General features: G+C 37.1%; 1 protein-coding gene across 3 annotated transcripts in view; it reads left to right on the top strand.

Moving 5' to 3' along the window:
- Window positions 1–27023, top strand: part of AFTPH (aftiphilin) — a 68832-nt gene extending 41809 nt beyond the window's left edge. The window contains exons 4-10 of one of the 3 annotated variants that reach the window (XM_077766422.1): window positions 2354–2480; window positions 2875–2931; window positions 6388–6510; window positions 12952–13012; window positions 14532–14615; window positions 18658–18781; window positions 25891–27023. In XM_077766422.1, the coding sequence (XP_077622548.1) occupies window positions 2354–2480; window positions 2875–2931; window positions 6388–6510; window positions 12952–13012; window positions 14532–14615; window positions 18658–18781; window positions 25891–26035 (721 nt within the window). In that variant the 3' untranslated portion in view covers window positions 26036–27023. Of the gene's footprint in view, window positions 1–2353; window positions 2481–2874; window positions 2932–6387; window positions 6511–12951; window positions 13013–14531; window positions 14616–18657; window positions 18782–25890 lie in introns of those variants that run through there. The other 2 variants (XM_077766423.1, XM_077766424.1) reach the window with 2 other exon arrangements.
- The last annotated feature ends 225 nt before the right edge of the window (window positions 27024–27248 follow it).

The raw sequence follows: 27248 nt of genomic DNA, 5'->3' as shown, positions 1-27248 counted from the left end.
TTGTCATTTTTTTTTTTTTTTTTTGTCTTTTAACTTCTGAGTACAATAAGTAGGGATTTAGACTTTACTGTTTGCCTCCCTTTATCTTCCCTGAATGACTTACATCCTAGTTTTTCATTAAGTTGATAGCTGGTATTTTCATTATTTTAATCCTGTAAGTAGTGTTCACTGCTAAGCCACTATTTCCTTTAGAGTAAGCTGCTGCTTGGACTTAATAGTTGCCTCTCTCTTTCATTTACTCAGTCTTTTCCTACCCCCAGCAGGCTATTAATACAAGTTTACTTGTGATCAAACCTGTCAGGCTAGCCATTCCATTTTTTCCTGAGCCTTCCATCATTCTATCCCAACCTGGGTTGGATTCAATGTAAGCTTCTTAAACACATGTTATCTTGGGACTTCCATTCACTTAGAGCCCATGTTGGTGGAGCATATCCTCTGATAACCTCCTGAGAAATAAAGGTACATGGGTAGTAAAAGTTTTATTCTACCCTTACGTTAAATTTATAATTTAGGATTTTTTTGTGTGTGGGTATTCTGAAATTTCACAGTGAAGTGTCTCTTTATGAGTCTTTTCATTAATTAGACTGAACACTAGGTATACAACCTTTCAATCTGGAGGCTTCTGTTCTTCAGTTTTGGGCAGTTCTCTTGTATTGACAATTACCAATATAATGCCAATACAGTTACCTTCCCTCCGTTGTCCGTTTTCTTTCTGGAATTTCCATTAATTATTAGATGTTAGAGGATATAGATGGATTTTCTCATTTTAACTTCAGAGTTATTCTTGGACTCTTCTCTTGCATTTCAGTACTCTCCACATCTGAACATACTCTCTCCCTCTGCAAGTCCCTCCTTCATCCCTCTTTGTGACCTTGGTGTTGGTGGTGCAGAGTTTTAAGTATCTCTTAACATTTTTAAATATGGAGATTATGATTTGCTTCTTGGGTTTTGGGGGTAATTCTGAGAAGAGAAGCGGACAAAAAAGGTTTATGTTTTACCATCTTAAAACTGTTGAGATGTGTTATTTAAAAATATGCTAGTTGTACAGATGGTTCATACTCTTAGATCCAGAAATCTCTCCAAGAGATTGATTTTTGGGAAATAACACAACTATATGACAGAACACACCATAAAATACAGGAAGATAATTTACCTAACAGTAGATGAACAGTGAAAATAACGTAAACTGTAAGGTTGTGGTCAAATAAATAATGACGCATCTAACAGAACATTACATGGCCATTGGAAAAGGTATACACGTAGATGAGGAGGAAATGCTTAAAATCTGAAAAAAATACAAAATTATGTATTTGCTGTAATTGCAGCTGTGTGTGGATGAAGACTCAAAGAGACAGCCTGTTAAATGGCTGTAGTAATATGGTGGAATGCTGAATGATTTCTTTCCCCCTTTTAGACCATTGGCTTTATTTATTTATTTTTTTCCTGAGAGAGAGAGAGACAGTGTGAACGGGGAGGGTCAGAGAGAGAGGGAGGTACAGAATCTGAAATGGGCTCCAGGCTCTGAGCTGGCAGTCAGCACAGAGCCCGACGCGGGGCTCGAACCCACAAACTGCGAGATCATGACCTGAGCCGAAGTCGGATGCTTAACCGACTGAGCCACCCAGGTGCCCCTCTTTCCCCCTTTTAAATATTTTTGTTTTAAGGGCTGTCTGGGTGGCTCAGTTGGTTAAGCGTCCAACTTCGGCTCAGGTCATGATCTCAGGGTTCATGAGTTTAAGCCCCATGTGGGGCTTGTGCTGATCGCTCGGAGCCTGGAGCCTGCTTCAGATTTTGTCTCCCTCTCCTTCTGCCACTCTCCTGCTTGTGCTCTGTCTCTCAAAAATAAATAAATGTTAAAAAAAAAAAAAAAAGTTTGGGTCCCCTGGGTGGCTCAGTCAGTTAAGCATCAGACTTCAGCTCAGGTCACGATCTCGCAGTTCAAGCCCCACATCAGGTTCTGTTTTGACAGCTCGGGCCTAGAGCCTGCTTTGGATTCTGTGCCTCCCTTTCTCTGCTCCTCCCCCACGCATGCTCTGTCTCTGTCTTTCAAAAATGAATAAATGTTTTAAAAAAATTTTTAAGTTTAAGAAAAGTGTTTCTTTTTTACAATTGAAAAAACATACAGGCTAAATTTTGATGACTGACATTGTTTCAAATGAGTTTAACTTAGCTACTAGCTACTTTAATGACTACAAGTGGTGGCGGTTGGTTTTATTCAGATAATAGCTGTATACTCATGTTAAACACAAGACTAATTGGAATGTATATTATTTCACAGTCACATTAAAACTAGAATTCATGGTGAAAGCAGTTGAGTAACTCATTGTCAATGGCTTCATCATGACCTTTGCAGGGAACTGCTGGATGTGTGGACCGAGCTACAGGACATCCATGATGCACATGGCTTGAGATATCAGTGGGGCGGTTCCCACAGCAACAAGAAGCTTTTGTGCTCCTTGGGAATAGACACTCGAAACATTGTGAGTTTTGTTAGTACCTTGGAAAATCCTTTAGTGGACCTATGGGTTTTTAAAATTCTGTTACACTTTTGTTCAAGCTGTGATAACCTAGTTCCTCAGAAAAATAAATGTTAATTAGCTTAAATGCTCATGGATTTTGAATATACCAGCTTTTAAACATGTATCTGAATTTTTTTCCGGTCAATATTTATTTTTAGAGAAGATTAGTTTTAATGTTTTTCATTATCAAATAAAGGAATTGTACTAAGAGATCCAAAATATGAGCCATATGGGCAACTTAACAATTTCTATTTATATTTCACAGTATATGTGATAACATGTTTTGTTAACTGTTTCAGTGTATGATAGATCATTCTCTGAGTATACATTCTTTTTCTCTAACATACATGTGTAGCTCTTCACGGGTAACAAGAAGCAGCCTGTTATAGTGCCCATGTATGCAGCAGGACTGGTAAGTACAAAGTGTCTCTGTGCGTATTTATCTTTGCTGCATTCATTCTGGAAAATCCTCTTACGTGGCATGACACGGAAAGTGTATTTTAAGGGGCGTTTAGTGTGGGAACACTAAGAGAATAAATATTAATATCCTTTTTGATCTCATCTCTTCAAGTCTTGATTTAAGGCCTTTTTTCTGTATCAAAGACACTTATTTTAGATTGAAGATTATCTTTATCCTAGTAATATAGTGCTCATAACTCTTTGTAAAATGTACCTTTGGAGGTCTTGCTTTTCCTTCTTTCCTTTTTGTCTTCTACCTAAATTTGCTTTTAAAAGTGGAAGCTGAAGTATTTGAAGGCTTACATAGCATTTGCTTTAATCCAGTTATGATCAATTTTAAATCCTGCACTACTGAAGTGATGGATGGATGTATCTAAAAGCTTGGGAATACCAAATGATAGTAATTGAAAATGGACGAGGACCCATAATTGGTCCTCCGTTTTCCCATTAATTTTTTAAATGTGTTGAATTTTGTTTTTTCAGATATGCCAGGTAGTCCAGGATAACTGAGGAACTTTCTTCCTGTATCTTATCAGGACTCAGTCACACTTTAAAGTTTGATGTGTTTGTGTTTTTTGGTGTGTCTTTGAGTTATTGGTGAATTAAATTCTTTCACCAATAACTTTTGAAAATAAGGAAAAATATGTTTAAGAAAAAAATATAGCTTGGTATGGAATTTAAATTATACAACTTTATGTGCATGCAGAAATGAATTTGCTGTGAAATTTGACCTTTTTTAATCTGCAAAACTTTTCCCTGAGTAAGGTCTAATTATTGATATTGAATTGGAATGTTTTACTTGTATGTTTTGTTTTTGTAGTTTTGTTTTGTGGAATTAGACAAAAACTTGTATTTGAATCTTTTAATCAGTTTCTTCTCCTGTATAAATGTAACTTGTATTTTCAGAACACCTTGATTATCCCTATACTGTTTTCTGTTGTGGGTAAATATAATCCAGGACATACTCTAACCTTTGGTTATTTGTTTTTTTCCTCAAGGAGTAGCATTCTAGAGGTTGTTGGTGTCACTGTCTCTTACTGAGGTAGAAAGTATGAATTTCATTTGTAGGAGTTTTCATTCAGCACATTGGGGCCAGTAAACTACTTAATCTTTAAGTGCAGGCTCAGCACACGAGCCAGTTCTTTAAATTTTGTGAGGAATTAGAGGCTAATATTCTTTATTTTTCTGCCTTAATTACAGTTTTTATTAGTAATAATTCTACAATCTTTATAAGCTTCTAATACCAGAGTTGATTTAGTGAATACATCTCTCCTCCTCTGCCTTTATGATGCCTTATGTTTAGATACTTAACTCTTTTTCATAGTTGGTTCCAGATTTCAATTATACCTGAATTTTTCCCATGGTGCTTTACACAGATGAGGTGTTGAGTATCTTTTTATCTCATTTGGAGCAATAGTACCTAAAATGGTCAGTTACGTCACTGATTCTCAGACCTTAATATGCATCAGAATTGGGGCACCTGGGTGGCTCTGTTGGTTGAGGATCCAGCTTCAGTTCAGGTATAATCTCACAGTTTGTGAGTTTTAGCCCTGCATCGGGTGCACTGCTGTCCACACACAGCCCGAGCCTGCTTCAGATGTTCTGTCCCCCTCTCTCTCTGCCCCAAGCCTGCTCTCACTCTCTCTCTCTCTCCAAAATAAATAATTACTTAAAAAAAAAAAAGAAAGTTTATAAGAAAATGCATCAGAATTGCTTGGAAGATGTGTTAAAGCACAAAATGCTGGTCACCACTGAGTTTCTTATTCAATGGGGGTGGGGTTATACATCTGACAAGTTTCCAGGTGATTAAAAAAAAAAAAAAACTGGTGTTAGGGACCACTTTGAAGACCACTGCTTTAAGTGGACAGTTCACATTAGAAACATTGGCTAAGGTTGGTAACTGTTTGCTGAATGCATTGTCTCTTTACATAAGGGCACACTAGAAAGCCTGCATAACGTATATGCTATTGAGTCAGACCATGAATTTGTTTTCATTCAAGCTCTGGAGGGAAGCCTTTCGCAAAATATCATTGTTAAGAATTGAATTTGTGTGGGGTGCTGGGTGTTGGCGTCTGACTCTTGATTTTGGCTCAGATCGTGAATTCATGGTTTTCAGGATCGAGCCCTATGTGGGGCTCTGCTCTGATGACAGGTTCTGAGAGAGAGAGAGAAAGAGAGAGAGAATCCCAAGCAGCCTCTGCACTGTCAGCTCTCGGAGCCCAGTGCAGAGCTCTAACTCAGGAACCTTGAGATCATGATCGGAGCAAAACCAAGAGTAAGATGCTTAGCCAGCTAAACCACCCAGGTGCCCCAGCATATACCCTATTATAGGAGAAGAGGAGGGATTGTCTTGAAACCTTGTTTTTAGAAAATTATAGATTCTTAAAAACATTCCCGATTCTAACCTTATTTAGCAGTTTTGATATTTTTCTCCCGAGTAAAAGGAGACTTTTGTGTGGTCTGGCTGATTTAAAATATTTAAGAATTTATCAAGTATTATTTTAAAATGTGTTAAAGCTTTTTTTGTCAGGCCATTAACCTGATGATTACCCATTATTACTAGTGTTTGGTAGAGTATTGATGCAAAATGCTGATTTTCTTTTTTCCTTCTTTATTTCTGCCCCCATCGTCAGTGCCTTCCTTTCCTCCTCAAAAACTATGTTAGATTTTTAACATAAGTAGTGGAACATGTAAGATGTTTTCCCCTCTGAAATGGCTTTTCTCTACTGTGCCAGTCCAAGGAACTAAGTGTTAAACTTCCCATTCTCTAGTGGAGACAGGTTCAAATACTAAATATACATTAAAACGTGTAGACACCATCATATTAAATGGTGTGTTTTAGTTGAGCAAAATGGTTTGATGCTGATCTAGCTGCATTTCAGGGACGAGAGAAACTGAGAACTTCCGTGCTGCTCCGCCATCTTGGCCCCTCCGAGAGTGCCACTCTCTAGATACTGTGTTTTACAATTCTCACTTCTCCAAACACCACGATGGTGTAATGTGTACAAAGGGTTTCCTTTTCTACAGTTTCAGTGTCTGACCCCTCACAAAAGTGTTGGATTCTTGGGGCGTGGATACTGTATCACTGTTGTGCTTGCCTCTTCTCCATCCTGGCATCCCGCGTTACTTACGCTTTTGTATAAAGTGCTAAACTAGGCACTTTAAAACAAATCTGGTTTCAAATACAAAGTCTTGCTTCACAAGTTTGGATTTCAAAGGTACTATTGTAAAATATTTTCCATTATAGTGCTATAAAATTTTCTCTAAACAAAAATTAACAATAGTTGCGTTTTGTCTTCAGCACTGTCCAAATGACTTGGTTTTTTACTTTGTGCTACATTGATTTTTCTCATAAAGTTTGAGTTGGTTTTTCCCCCTCCCCCAATAATGGCTAATATGCCTTTTTCAGGGTATGTTAGAACCCACCAAGGAACCATTGAAACCACTATCTGCTGCAGAAAAAATCGCTTCCATTGGTCAGACAAACACCATGTCACCAGAAATGAACACGTGTACATCTGACCAATTCCAGGTAAAAATATTCGCGTATTGCTACATTCATACATGTGTACACACACGTCCACAGTGTTTCCCTTAATGTATAACTTTTAGTTTAAAATATTTAAAAATTTTGATTTCATGATGGACGTGATTTTGAATACTTACTAATATCCCTTGGAATATAATGAACAAACTGTTTTTAATTTTCAAAAAAGGCACAGCTTGAGCACTAGCTGGTTATGCATAAGTCCTTTAAACCTATCTAGGCCCTAGTTTCTTTACCTGTAAAATGAAGACTTTGAAGCAGGCATCTTTAAAAACCCCTTATAGGTTGAACATTGTATGGTCATAATAACTGACACACCAATCTGGTTAAATGCTGATTTTCAAAAAAAAAAATTGGGAAATGCTTCATTTACACCAGCTCATTTGCTATTATGTGGTTTTTACTGAAACCTGCAAATTTTCTAGAGTAATGAATATAAGTGTGTTTATTACATCAAAAACTATTGTTTTGGGAGTTTGAATAAAAGTTACTTACGTTGAAAATAGTGTGTCTTTTATAAAACTTTCTGTGGATTAAGAAGAAAAGAAAGCAGTGTTATCTTTCTTACCCTTTATCTCCTTGGCATCATTAAGCACAATTTTTTTTTCAGTCTAATATATTAATATCAGAGCCTTCCCCCTTACTTTCTTATCTATGGAAAAACTTGCTTACTCTTTCCACATCAAGTTATAGCTGACTCAGTGCTGGTTAAACATTCTTTTTTAAAATATTTTTAAGTGAACATTACCATAGGTAACACATATTCTTGCCATGTTTGTCATTTTTTTACCTTAAGTATCTTCAGTCCTATTTAACACAAAAAAATGTGTATTTGGACAGCTTGTCCCTAAGTGTGTGTTCCACTGAACACTAATCCCTGGAGATATTCCACTAAGGAAGGGTTTCAGGGGGAAGTAAGTTTGGAAAACTTTTCATACTGTACCCTATAACCACCCTTGAAGATTCTCAACACACACATTGAGGTCTCTGGAGAATCCTGCAGTGAATAACCCTATTTAATTTTAATTATTTCTGAAATTTACTTGGCCACAGGACCCTTCTCTGCAGGAAACAAGGGAAAAGAGTCCTAACAGCCATTGAACTAGTATTTTGAAGAATATACTTTAGAAAATGACATAAAGCAAAGTCCTACCCTTTCAGCTGTGTTTCAAGAAACATCTGATATTACTGCTGTGTAGCACTGTGGTTTATACTTAGCCTCGCTTAAACATCACTTTATTACTCACACTGAAGTAGTAAGCAAGGAGGCCCGAAATGTAAAATGCCTGGCCTTACTGATGGTTGGGTAACAAGGAAAGTGGTATGGGCAAAGTTGCCTTCGTAGGTACAATACGTTCTTAGTTCTCTTCTTGTAATTGTCCTTACATTGTTCTCTGGCTCTGCGCTTCCTTCCCAGGCCTGCCCTACATAACCAGATTCCAAAATTACTTCTCCCACAGCACATTCCCACTTCTGCCTAAGGCAACATTTTTATTCCTACAATGAGAGATATTAGGAAAGTAAGTTGAACTACCTGGTTCAGACTCCCTGGTACATTTACTGAAAATGAAGCCATTCTTACTCGAGGCCTCCTGTCACTAGTTTTGCTTGCTGCCTCCTCCTCCTCTTCATGCAACCACTTCTGTGTTGCAGCCCCATAAACTATTGCATATTTTATCAGAGTTAGTCGTCACTTGTCATTTTTGCCTCTAGTTGGTTTAATTGATCTTATATATTTTATTCTAGTCTCCCCTCATATTTATCATCTTTCTTAGTATTTTAATTATAATTGACTAAAAGTCTAGATGACCTAATAAAAAACGTGTGTTAATGGAACTTTTAATGGAAATTAAAGTGTATTAATTTAGTGGAGATGAGTCAGGGCTCCATGATCTGTGTTTGGCTGCTGCTGTGTCTGTACATATGCACACACCTGTCTGTGTTTATAATTGAAGTACTGCTGTCCCCCTGGACTAGACAGCAGCAGTGAAGCACCTCTAACTCTTTTTGCTCGCAGCTAGAACTGGATCTCTTGCTAATTAAATTTAAAAAACTCTTCTTATCACATGCTTTTATTCTCTTTAGTGCACACATCTCTGTCTTTAAAGAAGACACATAAATATTGACAAATTTATTCTGTACCTTTTTTGGGGTTTGTGATCCTCATTAGCTTAATTTTTTAGGCTTTTTGGGAGCCAATGAGAATAATATCTCCCAATTGAAGTTGTTCAAAAAAAATTTTTTTTAATGTTTATTTTTGAGAGAGAGCATGAACAGGCAAGGGGCAGAGTGATGGAAACACAGTCTGAAGCAGGCTCCAGGCTCTGAGCTGTCAGCACAGAACCTGATACAGGGCTCAAATCCAGGAACCACAAGATCATGACCTACGCCAGTCAGATGCTTAACCGACTGAGCCACCCAGGTCCCCTCAAATTTATTTCTGAATCAACTTAAGCCTCTGTAGGTCTTCATTCTAGCATACACACACTCAAACTGAAGACTTCATCTCTGTATCAGAATTTTGTGCTGAGATCCCTGACTGTCTTCACTAAATTGTATGATCTTTGCTTGGCTTCATACTCCTGAGTCAGGTTAAAATACTCTGAAAACATCTAAAGTACATTGTAAGATTCTCTTTATGTAAACCAATATTTCTTTCCACTGTTCTTTGGCAGGCAGTGTGTGTATTATTTTTACTTCACATTTTGGCCATGCAGTAATACTATTACATCTTTCTACTAGTCATGATATCCAGAGGAAACAGCCATACCCTTTAGTGCTAGAAGTTCAACAAAATGTGTCAGGAAAGATGTGTTTAATACCTAATTTATTTATTTATTTTGGGGGGGGGGTGAGCCATACACCATACCTTCCTTTTATGTTTTTATATTGACGTCACTAACAGTGACTTCCACACTTAGCATCATTGTATAATTCTCATTATGACTGCCTGCTTTCTGATCTGTCTTAATTTAGGTAACCATTGAATTTTTACCATTTCTTCCAAATTAGTTTATACCATTGCATCTCTTGTTTAGGAGTTTAATGACTTAACAGCTGTTTCTAGGACACTTTTACCTGAAAACACAGCTTATGGGCAAAAAGCAGTAATGATACTTTTGTTTTTTGAAAAATCTTTATTCACTGAATTTCAAGGTCACATCATTCATGGTGCCATTACTGATTTCCCTATTACTTAACAAGATCAGTACGTTAACCACACTTAATCCACTGCTGAATAGAGTCAGCTCTCTGGCTAACAGTTACCTAGCTAGACAGTACTGGAAAATTTCCTCATAGGCTTCATGATGTGGCTATTTCACTTATGAATCAGAATTTTTTTTTTAAGTTTATTTTTTTGAGAGAGAGAGCACAGACAGGGAGAGGGCAGAGAGATAGGGAAAGAGAGAGTCCCAAACAGGCTCTGCACTGTCAGCACAGAGTCCAGTATGGGGCTTGAACTCACAAACTGCTAGATTGTGACCTGAGCCGAGACCAAGAGTCAGATGCCTAATAGACTGAGCCACCCAGGTGCCCTGAGTGGAAAGAAGAAAGAAAAAAAAATTATGTAGCACTGTGCTCTCTTTTTACAATAAGAGAATATATTTGGAAAAGCTAAATGATGTACCCAAAGTCATACATCAGTGGCACAGCTAGGACTAGAACCCAAGTCTTTAGTTTTCTAGTTCCCATTGTTTTTTTGGGAGAGAGGAGGGGTTGCTCTTTTTTTTTTTTTTTCTTAATTGGTATTCTTTGTCTTTATTAACAAATGACATGATCATCTACACAGAAAATCCCAATGAGTTTACAAAAATATAGTAATACCAAGAAGTGAATTTAGCAAAATTTCAGACTATAACATCAATATGTAAAAATGAACTGTATTTCTATATGTACTAAAAACAGTGATTAGAAATTGAAATTAAAAAAACTTGCTATTTACCAAAGCAACAAAACCATGAAATACTTAGGGATAAATCTAAAGGTACTTAATTTTTCTCCTTTCCTTTTTTAACTTCAAGGTTTTACTTAAATTCTGTTTAGTTAACATACAGTGTTTTTGCTCTTTTTATTATGACCAAAAGGTCATAAGGAAGAAAACTTCCTTAGTGCTTTAGTCTCTACAATAATCATTCATACCACATTGCTTAAGCTTGTTTTAAAATGCTTCGTTCAGTGCTTTCTCTTTAAGAAGCCTTCCTTGGCAATGCCATTAGTTAACTTCTAATTGCTAACGTCTCCTGTTTTACTTCTGTCTCATTTTCACTAAATGTTGAGTCGTGTTTCAGCACCTCGTTGTTATAATATTGGCTATGTCTTCAAAATGACATATACCTGGATGAGAATCTAAAATTCCTAGCAAATCATTGAAATATTTCTAAGCAACCAGCTACTTGACATCATTTAGATGAAACATGTTGATGAAAGAGCTTTGCTCCATTTAAACAGAAATTTTGTTACTGCATAAACCTGAGTGTTGTCCATCCAGTCACTATTCAATAGGCCTAAAGGTTTCAATGTAAAATAATAGGAGTTAAATCTGTTGGAATACTTAGAGCTTTTTTGCTTGTTTGTTTTTGAGATCAGCTAAAGATCTTTTTTAAATGTTTATCAATCTGGCAGGTAGGTTATTCACTAGATTTTCACCAGCGTTATTGTTAATTTTATTTGAAAGAATTACAGATTCACAAAAGTTGCAAAGATAGTATAGAGGAGATTCTTTGTACCCTTCACCAGTTTTTCCTCCTAATTACATCTTGCTAATTGTAATACAGTATCAAAACCAGGAATATGACTTGATTTCAGTGTTTGTATATAGTTCTGTGCCATTTTATCACATGGATAGATTCCTATAACCACCATTGCAGTCAAGATAGGGAACTCTTCTCTCACCATAAAGAATTTTTTTCATAGCCCTCCCCACCCCCAACTGTCCCCTGCACTGGGAACCACTAATGGTAGCATTTTTCTTTGTTTACACCTCCCTCCTCTACCTCCAGGCCTGACCTGATTTAGGGAAGACTAAATGCTTATAGTGACATGCTTATCCTTGATGTTCCAGTTCTCAAGACAGTGGTATTATAACGTCATAGAGTTAGACTTTTAAAAATAACCGATTCATGCTCCTTTCCTACAGGGAACAAGTCTTTACACAAAGGGAAAAAATGAGTATAAAGTTGTAATAATACCTAGCTTACAATAAAGCATAGTGGTAACCACTACCAAAAAAAAAAAAAAGACAGCAACATGTTGATATTAAGAGTCTGCTTGAGGGACGCCTGGGTGGCTCAGTCAGTTAAGTGTCAGGTCATGATCTCCCAGTCCGTGGGTTCAAGCCCCACATCCATCTCTGTGCTGACAGCTCAGAGCCTGGAGCCTGCTACTCAGAGTCTGTCTCCCTCTCTCTCTGCCCCTCCCTTGCTCACTCTCTGTCTCTGTCTCTCAAAATAAAATATAGACAAAAAAAATTAAAGTCTGCTTGAACACCAGTTATGTCAGTGTTGTCAATACTACCCCAAAAATAAAAGAAGAAAAAAAACCAAGAATCCCAATTTTTTAAGACTATTCTTAAAGCAATGATCATTTTAAAAATAGTTTGTACCACTTTCCATCTCACATGTACTATTTGCTCAATTTATCTTTGTGCTTGGCAATTAACAAAATTTTAAAACCCTAGACTATGCAAATGAACTGAGTATACTTTAAAGTACAGTATTTTTAAAATTAAATTCTGATACTGATTATAAGTAATTTCTAAATTAGAAAAGTTGATTTAATTTTTTAAATTTTAGATGTAGGTATTTACTGGCTCATAATTTTCTTTGTAATTTGGGAAATTGTAAAGAACCAGAGATCTTGGACTTTAAACTATCTCATTTTTTGTATAAAGAGAACAACTAAATTAAACCACACGTGGTCATACAACTAGTTACTAGTTACTTGGCCTTTAATAACGCAGATCTCCTCCTCTTCAGTATGGTACCTTCTCTATTGCATTAGACATCTACGGAGAATTTTAAGTGGCCGGTCATTTAATATAAAGTAGATCACTCCAGTGAAAAGAGCCAGTGATTTTTTTTTTTTTTTGTATTATAATATAGCCATTAATTTCAGTCCTGAGAATAGATTGAAATCTTGACGTGGAATCAGTCTATAAGTATCTGTTTGAAAATGTAAAAATAATTCCATTTCTCAAAGACCGTTTTTCTTAATATCAATAAGCTGTACTGTTTATCAGCTTTTCAGTTTCGGTTTGTGTTTATATTTTTAGGTAATCTTCTGAAACTGTCAGTTATCCCAGTTTTGTCTTTAGGTACTTCATTGCCTAATGATCTTGCTATAATAGTTTTTTGTTTTGTTTTAAGGATTCTTTATGTTGCTACAGCCTGTACTGATTAATTTTGATTTTTTGGTTTTCAACTCTAGGAGTCTCTACCACCCGTCCAGTTTGACTGGAGTAGCAGTGGCCTTACTAACCCTTTAGATGGTACGTCTCTCCGTAGAGCCTCTAGCACCAGAGCTAGAGTTAAGAAAGCTACAAAGTTCAGACAAACTTCTCTCTGCTGATTTCCTTTTTTGTTTGAACATAACTTCTTATTCTTATCTTTGGAAATTCAGGCTTTCTTTCTGAATAGTAATTGCTAAAANTGTTACTATCATTAACAGTATTAATGTCCAAATACAGGTAGCAGTAACTAGGTAAAATTTTAATTTCTTAATCTTAAGTAAAAAACAAGCTTCTTTATTTTTTATGAGTATCTAAGTAGTTTAAATGATATTTTAGGTAGAACCAGTTCACTTGAAATTTGTTTCTGTAGTTTTAATTTGTGGAATTTTCTTGGATGCAAAGTCTTGTGGCTAGAGGCTGCTTAAAAAAAGCACAAAGCACAATTATATAACCAAAAACAATGTGCAAATAGATCCATATTTATTGACTCAAAGTAGTTTTCAGATTTAATAATATTTTATAGAGCACTTATTATGCAAATGGAAAAGGAATGATTTTCATGATCTTTTTCTAAAACTTATCTCAAAATACTAGTAGGTAGTTGCAGAAATAATTGGTTTCTCTCATGGCTTTAAGAGAAAATCCTGAAAAGGGAATAACTTATTCTAGTAATGTGGGTCTTTAAAATGCGAGTTTTCCAGTGTGTTGACATCACAAATTTTAATTGGCTCTTATGCTACAATTACCCTTACTCTTTATACTTCATAAGTTATTTGAGCCATTGTCTAATACACCTGTCGTTCGATCAGCTTTGCCTTAGACTGGGGGTCCTAGGACGTGGAAAGCATCCAATTGAATAACAGTGCTGAAGGAAAGCCTGGATGCACCTTTTGCTGTTGTCTGGTGTCTTATTCAGTCAAATCATCATGCTTTTTATTAACAAACAACTTCTTTAAAAATGTATACTATTTCTGATTACTGTTTTAGAGTTAAAGGGGAACAGTACAGCTTGAGGTTACACATCAGGGTAGGGCAGTTACAACATTCCTTCTCAATGTGATTTTAATTTAAACCAAGTTAATGTATTGGTGCGTGTCCTGAAACTGACAACTTTTGTCACTTTTTAAAAATCATTAATTAGAAACCAACATTACTAACACGGAAGATTGATTTGGGCATGTCCAGTGATTTAATGTTGGGTTGAGATTAAAGTATTGTTTCCCTTTAACGGGTACACTTTCCCCTTGATCTTTCTGGTATGGCTTCGAGTTTTGATTGAAAGAACTGAACTCCTCACTAAAACCTTACTAAGTGTTAAATTATTTACTTTGTACATGAGAAAATGTACATTGGATTAAATTGTTACTTTAGAAATGTCCTTAGTAATGAAAAACTAATACTGTACACATTGTTTTAATGTTGATTTTAAAATGTGTAATGACTACTAATTATAACCTGCATGTTCAAGTGTGTGTCTTACCCCTTTTTACACATAACCCCTCCTCCCTTGGCTTACCTTCTGTGTGGCTGCCCACCAACACGGTCACTGAATTTCAAGCTAGTGGAGGTTCCACTCTTCTGAACCTTGATTTCTTTGGGCCGGTGGATGACAGTAGCTCTAGCAGCAGCACCACAATCCCAGGTCAGCAGAGTGTTCAAACCACAATTCTAGTTTAATTACTAAAAGCATGACCACACCACGTGACTTTCCTATAAACAAGGAAACCAGTAAATTGTATTCTCTCTAATGTCTTTCTGATACTTTTCTTTTGTCTGTCTATTGTTATTTTCTAGTATCTGATTATAACAAATGACCTCTGTGAAATGTCTTAAGGAAAGTTTTCTAAGTGTAATATTCAGAGCTGAAAGTAATTTCTGGAAATAAAATAGCCCTACTGTCCTTAGACAGTTAAAAGTGGGGTTTATTTGTGGGGGGTTTTTTCCTGTAAATGGAAAATGTGATATTTTATATGCTTATTTTTACAAGCATATTCTATAAAGCCATTTGAGAAAATACACGTTTAGAGATACGAGAATATTTTAGTATACAAAGATGACTTTACATTGTAGTGCCTGTGATAATAGAACCTTTACAAATTCTAGCATTCAGTTAGTTGTTTATTAATGCTAAGTGTATAATTAGGTTCCAAAATGTTAGAGTCTAGCACTTAGATATGTATGGGTCCCACGTAGAACCATTATGTAGTTTTCATGTAGCTCTTAAATAGAAAGTATTCTGTTAGCTTTCCATGGAGAGGAAAAAAATGTTACAGAAGTTAATGGTAGGAAATAATTGCTATGAGATATTAAAAGCTAGCAATTAAAACTTACTGGAGTGCCTGTTAAATTAATGTTCAGTCCTGCAAAGTTCAGTTTATTGACCAAAGGACTAATGTACTTTGTCATTTTCTAACTGAATAAAAGATTAAAATATAATGGCATTTTTATGTTTACATTTTATTCAATATCATTTTAATGAGTCCCTGTCATTCCACCTTGTGATCTGGTAATCATGCCCATTGATCACCAGACAGCTGTTGGGGTGCCATATAGATGCTGATGCCTAGAATGCATAGCGAGGATCCCTCTCCATCCCCACTAGCAGTCAGTTACACAGCCAGCCGGGTTCCTGAGAATTTGCTGGTCTTGTTCCGTTCCACTTGATAACCCTGCCACCCACTGCCAGCAGTTTAGGAGCCATGGTGAGAAATGGGGGAGACCACAAAAGTCAGATAAGGGTGAGCCTGGAAGCCAGATCATCCTTCTCCAGAATCTGGTTATGGAAATCTGATCCTGCTTTGAGGAAGTTCCAAGGCCATTTGGTAGAATGACTGGATTTCTCAAACCTAAGCCCCTGGTTATCCTTTTCATTATTTCCAAGATTTTGCAAGGATATGAAAAACCAATCTGTGTCTGGTTTTGACTTGGTTCCAAATGATATTTTACTGTTTACTCAAGTTACTTCTAAATACATATGAGCTCTCAAATGACCTGGGTGAGCCTAATTAGCTGTTTTTAATACTTAATTGGGGGAAGAAAAGACAACTGAAAACTTGTGTATCAGTTTCCTTATTACAGTGTTCCTAAGAATGAATTACCAAGCTCCCGTTTTTAATTTGCTCTCAGATTTGTTTTGTAATGAGCCATTCTGTAATTTACATGAGGTCACTACTGGACACCTAAAATCTGGTTTTAACTTAATTCTTCATTACATTTCAAACTCCACTAAAAACCATCCATAAGAACACATATAATCTGACCATTTAAAGAAGTACAGAAATTACCTGGTAACCAGGCTCAGTATACACAGCTTGGAGAAGAACAAGTGGTTTCAAAAGCTTAAAGCTGTAATGAAAGTGAAATTAGCATGCTCCAATGGGGTCCTCATTACTTTGGAACCCTTTAAATATTTTTGTTCCATATTTTCATTAGTACGCTCTAGCTGCTGTATAAACTTGATTACTATAAATTTGCTTTGGCTTCTTTTTATTGCTATTGGGTTTTGTTAAAATTTACCATTAAGCTACAGGTATCAGCACCTTTCTCAGTATTCCATTTCACCATTTGCTTGCACTTTTCTGACTTGTTTCTGGGAAAGTCATTTTGTCTTACTTAGCTTGCGGTTATTATTTTTGTGTGTGAGAATTAGGAGGTTGGCATAGAACTTGGTTGGCTAACTTTAGTTATGTAACTATACTATGCCTCATTAAGGTTCTGTAAAAAAAAACAAAAAACAAGCAAAAACTCTTCCATAAAAAAAATTACTTCAATTATTAGTATAGAGTAAGTTATCTTGTTTTTGAAAAATATATAGTCATTGTACTTCCCCGTGTGTGTGCGTGTGTGTGAGTGATGGTGGTGGTTTGGGCTGGGGGCAGTGGGTGTTGTCTCTATTTTTTTTCTTATTTCCCACTTTATTATTTGACCGCTAAGTGGCCAGTATTTTATAAACCCAACCAAATTTGTGTGTGTGTGTGTGTGTGTGTGTGAGTGAGTGAGTGAGTGATGGTGGTGGTTTGGGCTGGGGGCAGTGGGTGTTGTCTCTCTCTATTTTTTTTTCTTATTTCCCACTTTATTATCTGACCGCTAAGTGGCCAGTATTTTATAAACCCAACCAAATTTTTACTACCACTTTCCTGTTGCCAGTCAAAATGCAGTTGTTTATTCTGCATTATATATTAGACGCCAGCTTAAATTTTGTGGTTACTTGGAATCTAACCTTACACAGTGGAGGAAGGAGGTACTCTGGGTTCCCTTACAGGCATCAACAATTGTTTAGATTTTAATTGAAACCTATGTTCTGATAGAAATACAAAGAAAAGGACTTGTTAAGTATATTGTGAAACTGTACCTTAATGAAATCTTAAGACTTGGGAGAGTCAACATTTTCTATAGCCTTCCTCCCTTGTTGGACGTGGTAACTGTGGAAGCTGCTTTTGCTTGTTTGATTTCTGTAAACATCTGAGATCCTGTTTTTACATCTGCTAGTCTTCTGCAAAGGTGGTTACTAAGAAGGCAGTTCCTGATTTTTTTTTCTTAACCTTAAAATACCTTAAAAGGAAGAAACTTGTCAATAAAATCAATATTTACACTTATATATATATATATGTATATATATATATAACTTTATCGCTGATCTTTAGAACTTTTTTAGAAATAACTAAAAATTGATGAAAACTGTAAGCCATTCTTCTTATAATCTGCTTTTCTGTTATTCTGAAACTACTCAACTTTTTATCTCCAGTAACTTGCTGGTATCAAAGAGAGTATAGGATTAATGTTTTTCATTTGAGTCTTTATTATCCAACATTTAACTTGGATCAAAAATATTCTCTTTAGTGTTTTTGTGGTCATTATTTAATATAAATCTGTATTCGAGGGAAATATAAAAGCATATGCATATTTTAGTGATGTCAGATGGGGGAGAATTTTTATAGACTTTTATAATCTCTATGACCTCAGCTTCATTTTGAATTCCTTAAACAAGACCAGATATGAGACCATAGAAATATTATTAACCCTTGAGACCATTTTCATTTTGTCTAAGAGTTGTGCTTTTATTGCATTTTCTGGGAATATTTAACCCTCCCTACTTCCTACCTGAAGAAAAAACAATGTGGTATATAATTTATCATTAGTAGTAATGTGATGCTTTGAGTAATACTTCATGTCCTCATATGGTCAGAATATATTTAACTAAGTCATTCACCATATTTGAGACTTCTATGCTTCCAAATCTTGTGGTGAGGAATAAAGTAATGGAGAAAAGATGGTTAGAGAGGGAGAGGGAGAAGAAAGTTCAAAAATGAGGTTAATCAGTCCATTTGAACATTGAAACATATAACAAATCATGTGCAGTCAATAAAGCATTGATAACTTTTATCACTAATCCAAAATTGAGCGAGATTTCTGTAGCAGATAGAAATTTTAGAAATATTTGCATGATATCCATTACATAAATGTTAGGTTACTTAAGGCTAAAGTATTTTCCTATTTTATAAAAACTCTGAAAGGTGGAATCTATCATTTAAAAAATAAATGCAATTCTACAGTAGTCTAAAGATGTGCTGTGCTTGGAAAAGACTCAGATGTTTACAGAATAATTTGCCTTTTGCATCTTGGACTGTAGCTAATTGAGTACCTACTACAGCTGGCCATCACTGACTTTCATTTTATACTATAAGGTGTGGATCCAGAGTTGTATGAGTTAACAACTTCTAAGCTGGAAATCTCCACCTCAAGCCTCAAAGTGACTGATGCATTTGCAAGACTCATGTCCACAGTAGAGAAGACAAGCACGTCTACCAGGTAAATAGCTAGTGTTCATTACACTCTATTTTGAATTCTGTGTAAAACAAAACCACCTACGTGGAAAAGCAAATTAGTTGCCAGTACTTCAATATTAAATGTGTATTAAAAGTCATGTTGTATTTATAAAAATCATTAGATGCCTAATTCCAGAAAACAGTTATCAAACTTTGTTTAATTATGAACTTTATTAGAGCAGAGCTATTTCATAAGAGGCTGGAAACGGCTGACAGATGTGGTTTTCTCCTTTTATCTCCACCCTGCCCAAAGTTAGAGAAGAATTCTGATTAAGTATTGAGATTGGAAGCCATTGTGAAAACAGTCCCCTTTCTCTTCATAACCGGTGAGATAAAGTAGGGGATGCTACTATTTTATTTTCTTCATTTTTGCTGATATGCAGCACCTCTGACTTGAGATGTGAAGGGTTGCTTTGCCAGACTTTCTGGGAGGCCAGGGGCATGGCCTTTAGAAAAGCAGTTCTCCGACACCTGGGTGGCTCAATCAGTTAAGCGTCCGACTTCAGCTCAGGTCATGATCTCAAAGTTCATGGGTTCAAGCCCCGCGTCGGGCTCTGTGCTGACAGTTACCTCAGAGCCTGGAGCCTGCTTCGGATTCTGTGTCTCCCTCTCTCCATGCCCCTCCTCTGCTCACTCTCTCTTGCTCACTGTCTCTCTCTCTCTCCCTCTCCCTCTCTCTCTCTCTCTCTCTCCCCCTCAGAAATAAATAAATAAACATTAAAAAAAAATTTAGAAAAGCAGTTCTCTCTCAGTGTCGGAACCAGATTGAAGGAATGTCACTTGGGCCTTGTGTTTAGGATTCGGGAAGCTTTTAGTTTTACACAATTTAGCACTGGACTAGTAAGCCATTGCTTGGACGTGTTAGCCATAACAATAGGCCAGTTCCTAATAAGTAGTCATTGTGAACCAGGAAATCACTACTGCTAGAGCAAATTCTGGTTGATAGGCCTCCTGACTCTGCTGCCCCAAATCCATTCTTCATTAGCATTTTCAAGTGGAAATATTTACCTGTTAGCTGCCCACTTTGGCAGAGGTATTCTAGCCCTTAGTCCTAAATAAATACATTGCACTTACTTGTCAGATTGAGATTTATCATTTGAATCAGGTCTTCTGTAGAAAAACCTCAATTTAAAAAGTCTTTTGGGGAGTTCTTGGGTGACTCAGTCAGTTAAGCATCTGACTCTTGATTTCAGCTCAGGTCCTGAGATTGAGCCTGGAATCAGTCTCCACACTCAGCATGGAGATTCTCATTCTCTCTCTCTTCCAACCTCTACTACTGATTCTCTCAAAAAAGAGAATTATATATCCTTTATTTCTTGCGAATAATAAAGGCTTACCAGTCTTAAAACTTTGACTTGAATTAATCACATCGCCTTTCAAACTGTATTTTGTGCTTAAATATCCATTCATTCAACAGATATTTTTATTAACATCTATAATTATGAAACAACATTATTATAATTGTCGATACCCTTAGCTTTTCTCTAGAATAAATTGATAGCATGCGTGCACATTCCCTTTCATCCACAGATTTTCTGTATTCTCTTTGTTCCTATTTCTTTGTAGTAATGTCTCCTGGCCCTGTTAAAGCCTCCTGTTAAGTGAACCTACTTGTAAATGAAGCCTCTGTGGGTTTTTTTTTTGCTTGCTTTCTAATGTTTTCTCTTTTCAAAACATATTTTCAAGTCAAAATTCTTCTCATACCAATTCTCTATTTCTTCTATATATGTTAGCCAAACACTGCATTTGACTTTTAAAAAAAAAAAAACTGTTGCTTTTATTGTTTGGGCTTTCCTCTGCTTATTTTCAGGGCAATCTTTTCCATAAGGAGAGTCCTTCTGTTTCCATATCTTGTTTCTCTGCAGTCTCACTGAGTGAACTCTAGTAGTCCCAGTGATGAGAATTCAGTCCTTGTGCCATTAGGAGGAGCTCTAAACCACATTTTTAACTTGGTCTTCAACTTTTTAAATCATCCTTGAAACCTCCCTTGTACACCAGGGAACGTTTTTAACTCTTACTGCTTTAAGAAGTTATTTTCATTATTTCACTTATTCTGTACCATTATGGAATGAACTAAAACTAAGGTTAATGTTGTAACATTAAGAGCATTGAATTGCTTCCTAGTATCTGTCCAACTTCATGTTTAAAACACAACAAATTGAGGGGCGCCTGGGTGGCTCAGTCAGTTAAGCGTCCAATTTCAGCTCAGGTCATGATCTCTCGGTTTGTAGGTTTGAGCTTCTCCCCCCTGGCTCCCCTTCCCCCTCCCCCTCCGCTGCCCCTCCCCTGCCGTCTGTGCTGACAGCTCAGAGCCTGGAGCCTGTTTCAAATTCTGTGTCTCCCTCTCTCTCTGCCCCTCCCCTGGTTGCTCTCTGTCTCTCAAAAATAAGCATAAAAAAAATTGTTTTTAAACAACTAACTGAAAAGAAAATGAGTTGCCAACTTTGTATTTTGTTTTTAGGAATTAGTTATTTGAAAATGATAGAAATGCAAATATTCACAAGTCTTAGAGTTAGAAGGTAATCCTATAAAATGTCCCCATGAATGATTCCCAGTTGTACAGGGAAAAGAAAGGGGGATGCCATGTATCATTTCAGAAAATTTCAGTCTTTGTTGTTTCATGTTTTCTTTTTCTTTTTGAGTAAAATAAACTACAGGAAGTAAAACTCAGCAAAATCATCCTGGCTGTTGACAATACACAGAAGGTAGAGTGACTATAGGGCACGACAGGGATAAGAAACTGGTACATATAGAGGACTTTGGTGTGTAACAAACAGCATGCTCTTTTCAAAGTGGCTTTGCATATGTAAGAAAGAGTACATGTGCTCATCTCTTTCCATACACAGGTTGTTAAAAGTGACTTCTCACTTTCTAAAGAAATGCAAGTTCGTAGTTTTAAAACAGTTACATCTTGGGGCGCCTGGGTGGCTTAGTCGGTTAAGCGTCCGACTTTCGCTTAGGTCATGATCTTGCGGTTCGTGGGTTCGAGCCCCGCGTCGGGCTCTGTGCTGACTGCCAGCTCAGAGCCTGGAGCCTGTTTCAGTCTGTGACTCCCTCTCTCTCTGACCCTCCCCTGCTCACACTGTCTCTCTCTCTCTCCTAGAAATAAATAAAACATTAAAAAAAAAATTTTTTTTAAATAAATAAATAAATAAATAAAACAGTTACATCTTCTTGCTTACCTTTTCCAATATAGAGAAAAATTTCTTCCTTATCTGAATCAGTGGGTGGCCACCTTGTTAGTAGCCACAGACCTCTAATTCAGGTTTATAGAAGCCAAATGACTAATCGCCAAAAGGGGTACCTACATCTTTTTTTTTTCTTTTTGACCTTTGAATTGACATAGAATCCACATACCATAAAATCCATTGGTTTTTAGTATGACCACAGCATTGCACAACCGTTACCACTATCTAATTCCAGAACATTTTTTTCACCCCAGAGAGAAACTCCATACTCATTAGCAGTTACTCCCTATCTTCCACTTTTCCCAGCCCCTGACATCCACTAATTTGCTTTCTGTCTCTAGGAATCTGCCTGATTGTTTCATATAAATGAATTCCTATAGTATCACAAAATGACCTGTTGTGTCTGACTTCTTACGTTTAATATGCTTTCAAGTTCAGCCATGCTACTGTGTGTATCAGTACTTTTCATTCTTTTTCATGGCTGTGTAATATTCTTTTTGTGATGACACCACATTTTGTTGCTCCATTAATCAGTTGATAGATACTCGGGTTGTTTTCACTTTTCGACTATTATGAGTGATGCTTCTGTGAGCATTCATGTCCAAGTTCTTGTGTGGACAGATGTTTTCAATTTTCTTGGGAGTAAACTGCCAGGTCTTATGTTTTAACTTTTGGAGGAACTGATGAACTGTTTTCCAAAGTAGTGGCACCATCTTACATTCCTTCTAATAATATATAAGGATTCTGGTTTCTCGGCATTCTCGCTGACATGTGTTATTGTTTGACTTTTTGGTTATAGCCATGCCAGAAACCATTGCCTACTTCAGGGTCAGAAAGATTTACACCTAGAGTTGTTTTTTCTGAGTTTTATACCTTCAGCTCTTACATATAGGTCTTTGATTCATTTTGATTTAGTATTTGAATGTGATGTGAGATAGGGGTCCAACTTCATTCTTTTACATGTGAATATCCAATACTGATGAAAAGACTTTTTTAATCTATTGATGGTCTTGGCACCCTTGTTGAAAATCCGTTTTTATAAACATACAGGTTTGTGTATGGACTCTGTTATATTACACTGACAAAAGGATAAGTCTTAGCTAAAGAGAATATAAGTCAAAATTAGGTCACTGCTTTTGGGCTTGAGAAGAGTTCATGATACAACTTTTATTTTCAAATTCTCAAGCATTTTCTTCTACTGTAAGAAAACTAGATCCCATCAGTGCACGCTGAGAACAGATGAATACACGAACTATCGACTCTGTAAACTTTGTTCGATTTCCTGTTGCCTCCGAGGAGTGCCTCTGAAGTTAGGCCTTTGGTAGACAGTCTAGAGTCCTCTTTACCAACCATTTCCTGGGTGGAAGCTTGTACTTTGCTCTCCTTTCCCACACCCCAGCTGCATTCCACAATGAGAAAGTCCATTTAGGTATAATTTTATTTGTTACTGTTTTTAATAACCTTTTATCATTACAGAAGCAGGCAGGTATAAAGAATCAGAAAATGCACACCAAAAATTAAAACTTAGTCTCACATTCTTACCATTCAGATCGATATAACTCCTTCATGCGTATTGTTTCAGATCATTTTCTATGCAAAAACAGATACGTGTGGTGTTTTAACCAGAAGTGAGATTTTGTAGTCCATACCGAATTGAACTTATCCTTGCAGTCTGTGATCTCCATCTGTCTACTTCAGTACATTTTTATTCCGTATAATACCAAGGCTTTATTCAAATGTCCCCTCAATTGAATATTGGTTTTAACAAAGCAGAGAATTACTGTACCTGGCCGTTAACGGCTCCGAAGTCTTCTTTAATCTAGCCTATCTACCCCCATCCCTTTTGTTTTCAGTTTTACACTAGCCTATTAAAAAGATCAGTCTAGGTGTGCTGTAGAATGTGTCAACTTCTGGATTTATCTGTTGGCTTCCTTCAAGTAGTAGTTAATATCTTCCTCTATTCCCCTTATTTCCTGTAAGCTTGAGAAATTCTATCCGCAAGCGTGATGAACTCAGGTGAAATATTTTGCCCAGAATACGGCACAGGTGTTGAGCCACATCAGAAGATGTGTAATAAATACCTGGTTGATCCGTCATTAGTGATGCTAAGATTGAGCGTTGTGAGAGGCCAGCGTTTTCCATTATGCACTTCCAGTCTTTCCCTTGGAGACTACAAATGAACTGGGCGAGGGGGGGCCCTGGGTGCTCAATCGGTTGAGCATCCAACTCTTGATTACCATTCAGGTCATGATCTTACAGTTGTGGGATTGAGCCCCATGTCAGGCTCTGCACGGAGTGTGGATCCTGTTTGGGATTCATTCATTCTCTCTCTCTCTCCCCCTCTCCCCCCCCCCCCCCCCGCTCACANGCTCACATGCACTCTGTCTCCCTCAAATAAATTAACATTTTAAAAAATTATCTGGTTTTTCTTCACCAAATATCCACCTAGTAATTTTGCTGTCATTTAAATGCAGTTAAAAAATGTAGATTTTGGGGCACCTGGTGGTTCAGTTAAGCGTTGGACTTCTGCTCAGGTCACGATCTCACCATCGTGAGTTTGAGCCCCGCACTGGGCTCTGTGTCTCCCTCTTTCTCTGCCCCTCCCTGCTCATACTCTCTCTCTCTTTCCTTCAAAAATAAACAGTGTTTTAAAAAGGTAGACTTTAATCAGAAAATACTGGATTGCTATTCCATTCTTCACTCACTCTAGAACTGAGTATTGGCTGATCTGATGGTTTCAGTGTGCCTGAACCTCGACCCCCTATTGAAGAACTCTGGTCCTAAAATTCTGGGGTTTGATTTTTCAGGCATTCTATTAAATCTTTTCATTTCAGCCTGATTTCAGAAATGATAACAGAAAAGTCTAGGTATGAAATAAAGGCCTATATCTGTCTTTCTCTTCTCGCTTCATCTCGCGACTTCTGTTCCCCATCCCAAGGACAAAGAACATATTTAGGTAGAAGAAATAACTTGTGTCACACCTAATACAGTACCAACTATCCTTCACCATAAAAGAAAATTGGGCTTTTTAGAGTCAACAATTTAAAAATGAACTTCGGTCTAAAATTAGTATCTGTATGACTGCAACCATTCTTTCAATATATTTAACATCTTGAAAAAAATAAAGGTTGGCTTACAGTCATGTGCGCAATTGGAGCCACGTTTGAGGCTCACTTCACATTTCTGTAGCTCACCAGCCGGGAGGCCCGGGGTCGAAAGGAATTCTTCTATCTATGTTAGGCACAACCCGCTCACCTTTAATATCAGGGGCCAGTGTAATAAAATGTTCTCCATCTACAGAAGCCACCGGATTTGGAGGTGTCCCCTCTCCCCAAGTATGTCCTGCCTGTGTCCATTCTCCGCGTCCACAACCGGCTCCCCTGCTGCTTTGGACCCGCTGTCTGTCCCAGTGGGGCTAAAACTGGGTGTTTGTGAGCTGCAGGCTTTCTCTCCTGGAATTCCCCATGCGGGGTGAAGAAAGCCTGAGGTTAAAGTGACTTACAAGGTCTTGTGCCAGACATACTTTGTTTTATGTTGAAGTACTTCTGGTAGTTTCACAGGGGTTCAGGGGGAAATCCAGTTGGGTGAAGTTTTATTAGGGCTCCGGCATTACATTTCAGCTTAGTAACTTGTTTCAAGTGTTCCTGGGTAGTAGGTGCTTCTGGCCTCCAGCAAATCTGTGAGCCGTACATCCGTGCATGTGACTGTCTGCAGGCACTCGGCTGGCTGTAACGAGCACGCGTCTTTGGGAGAGATCCGGCCCGGGGAGCACGCAGCACCACGCTCTGCGCAGGTTCGGGACCAGGTAGAGGAGGTCCCCGCAGATCGCTGCCTGCCTCTGGAGTGGCCTTTCTCCCATCTGACCTACAGCAAAGTCACAGAGTCTTTTTTCATTTGCCAATAGGAAACCGAAAAGGGAAGAGCACCTAAGTGAAGAAGCCATCAAGGTGATCGCTAGCCTTCCTGACTTAACGTTCATGCATGCCAAGGTGTTGATGTTCCCAGCCACGTTGACACCTTCCACAAGGTCCCAGGAGAAAGCAGACTGATGACTGGTGTGAATTGGACACTTTCAATCGCTTTTCCTTTCCTCCAGTCCTTCCCTACCATCAAAAGCATACCTGCTCTAATTAAAAAAAAGAAAAAAAAAAGAGAGTTCAGCTGATTTGTTGGTAAGCCGCACTAGAAAGGTATACATAGTAATGTATATTTATTTACATACTGAAGTCCTAAATTTATATTAGAAAAAATGTAAATAATCGGGGTTGAACATTTTTGAAGATTTATTCTTTTTGTGTTGCTGGGGTGTATACATTTATGTCTTTGTGAAATACACTGGTGGTGTCCTTCTTACAAAACTTTTGAAATAAAAAAAAACTAAAAACTCAAATCTCCACTGTCTGTGAAATCCCCTTCAGTCTTTTCAGATTGCATTGAATGTTCTATTAATTTTTCATATCATATGTTGAATTACTTTTGCTATCATAAATAAGCTCCAAAGTCCCCATTTAACTTTTTTTTTTCTTCAGTTTTTTGTGTGGTGGGTTTGTTTCAGATCTGGCTTTTGTTAACATTTTTGCACTTTTTTTTTTTTAATCTTTTCAATCTGGTTTATTGCTGTTGGACCTCTTGCAAGGTACTTAATTGATTGCTCTTTTGTTGTAGGGTATGGATCATTGTCAGAACTTGATTGGAGGGGTTTAAAGAGATTGTGTCTGTTTTAAATCAGTTTGGTTTGGAGAAGGACCAAATTATATGAGTGTCTTACAATGAAATTTGTTTAATGACTTTTTTGTTTTATCGTACCACTATTTTTTGAGGATTTTGCACAGTGTAAAATGACATAATCATAGATTGCTATGGTTTAGGCTGTATATACAGTAAAAACTATGGGTTTTAAATGTTTGGGGAAATTCCTATGGAAAAAAGAAAGACATGTAGAGGAACCTCTAACAAGGTTAATGTGCATGCCCAAGGTCTTCTGAGATTTCAGTGTGTAAATTTCCTTTTAGCTTACACAAAAATAAAATAATTTAAAAGAAATTTAGCCTGGTATTTTTGTACTTGGGTATCTGAGGGAAAATATAATGACTTTGGATGTGAAGTTTTATTCCCTTTTAATGTCTCAGTCTAGAGGAAATCATTTGGTAGGGCTTCCGCCTTTTTGCACCCAGAAGGGATTAGAATCTGGCCCACAGGAACTGGATCAGCACTGAGCTGAGCTGTTTTTATGTAGAACATGAGATCATAAAAGAAATTCCC

The sequence above is a fragment of the Crocuta crocuta genome, unplaced genomic scaffold (genome assembly GCF_008692635.1).
Source record: "Crocuta crocuta isolate KB4526 unplaced genomic scaffold, BGI_CrCroc_1.0 scaffold113, whole genome shotgun sequence".
NCBI classification, from domain to species: domain Eukaryota; kingdom Metazoa; phylum Chordata; class Mammalia; order Carnivora; family Hyaenidae; genus Crocuta; species Crocuta crocuta.
The sequence above is the reverse complement of the archived record's forward strand: the minus strand, read 5'-3'. Positions and strand labels throughout refer to the sequence as shown.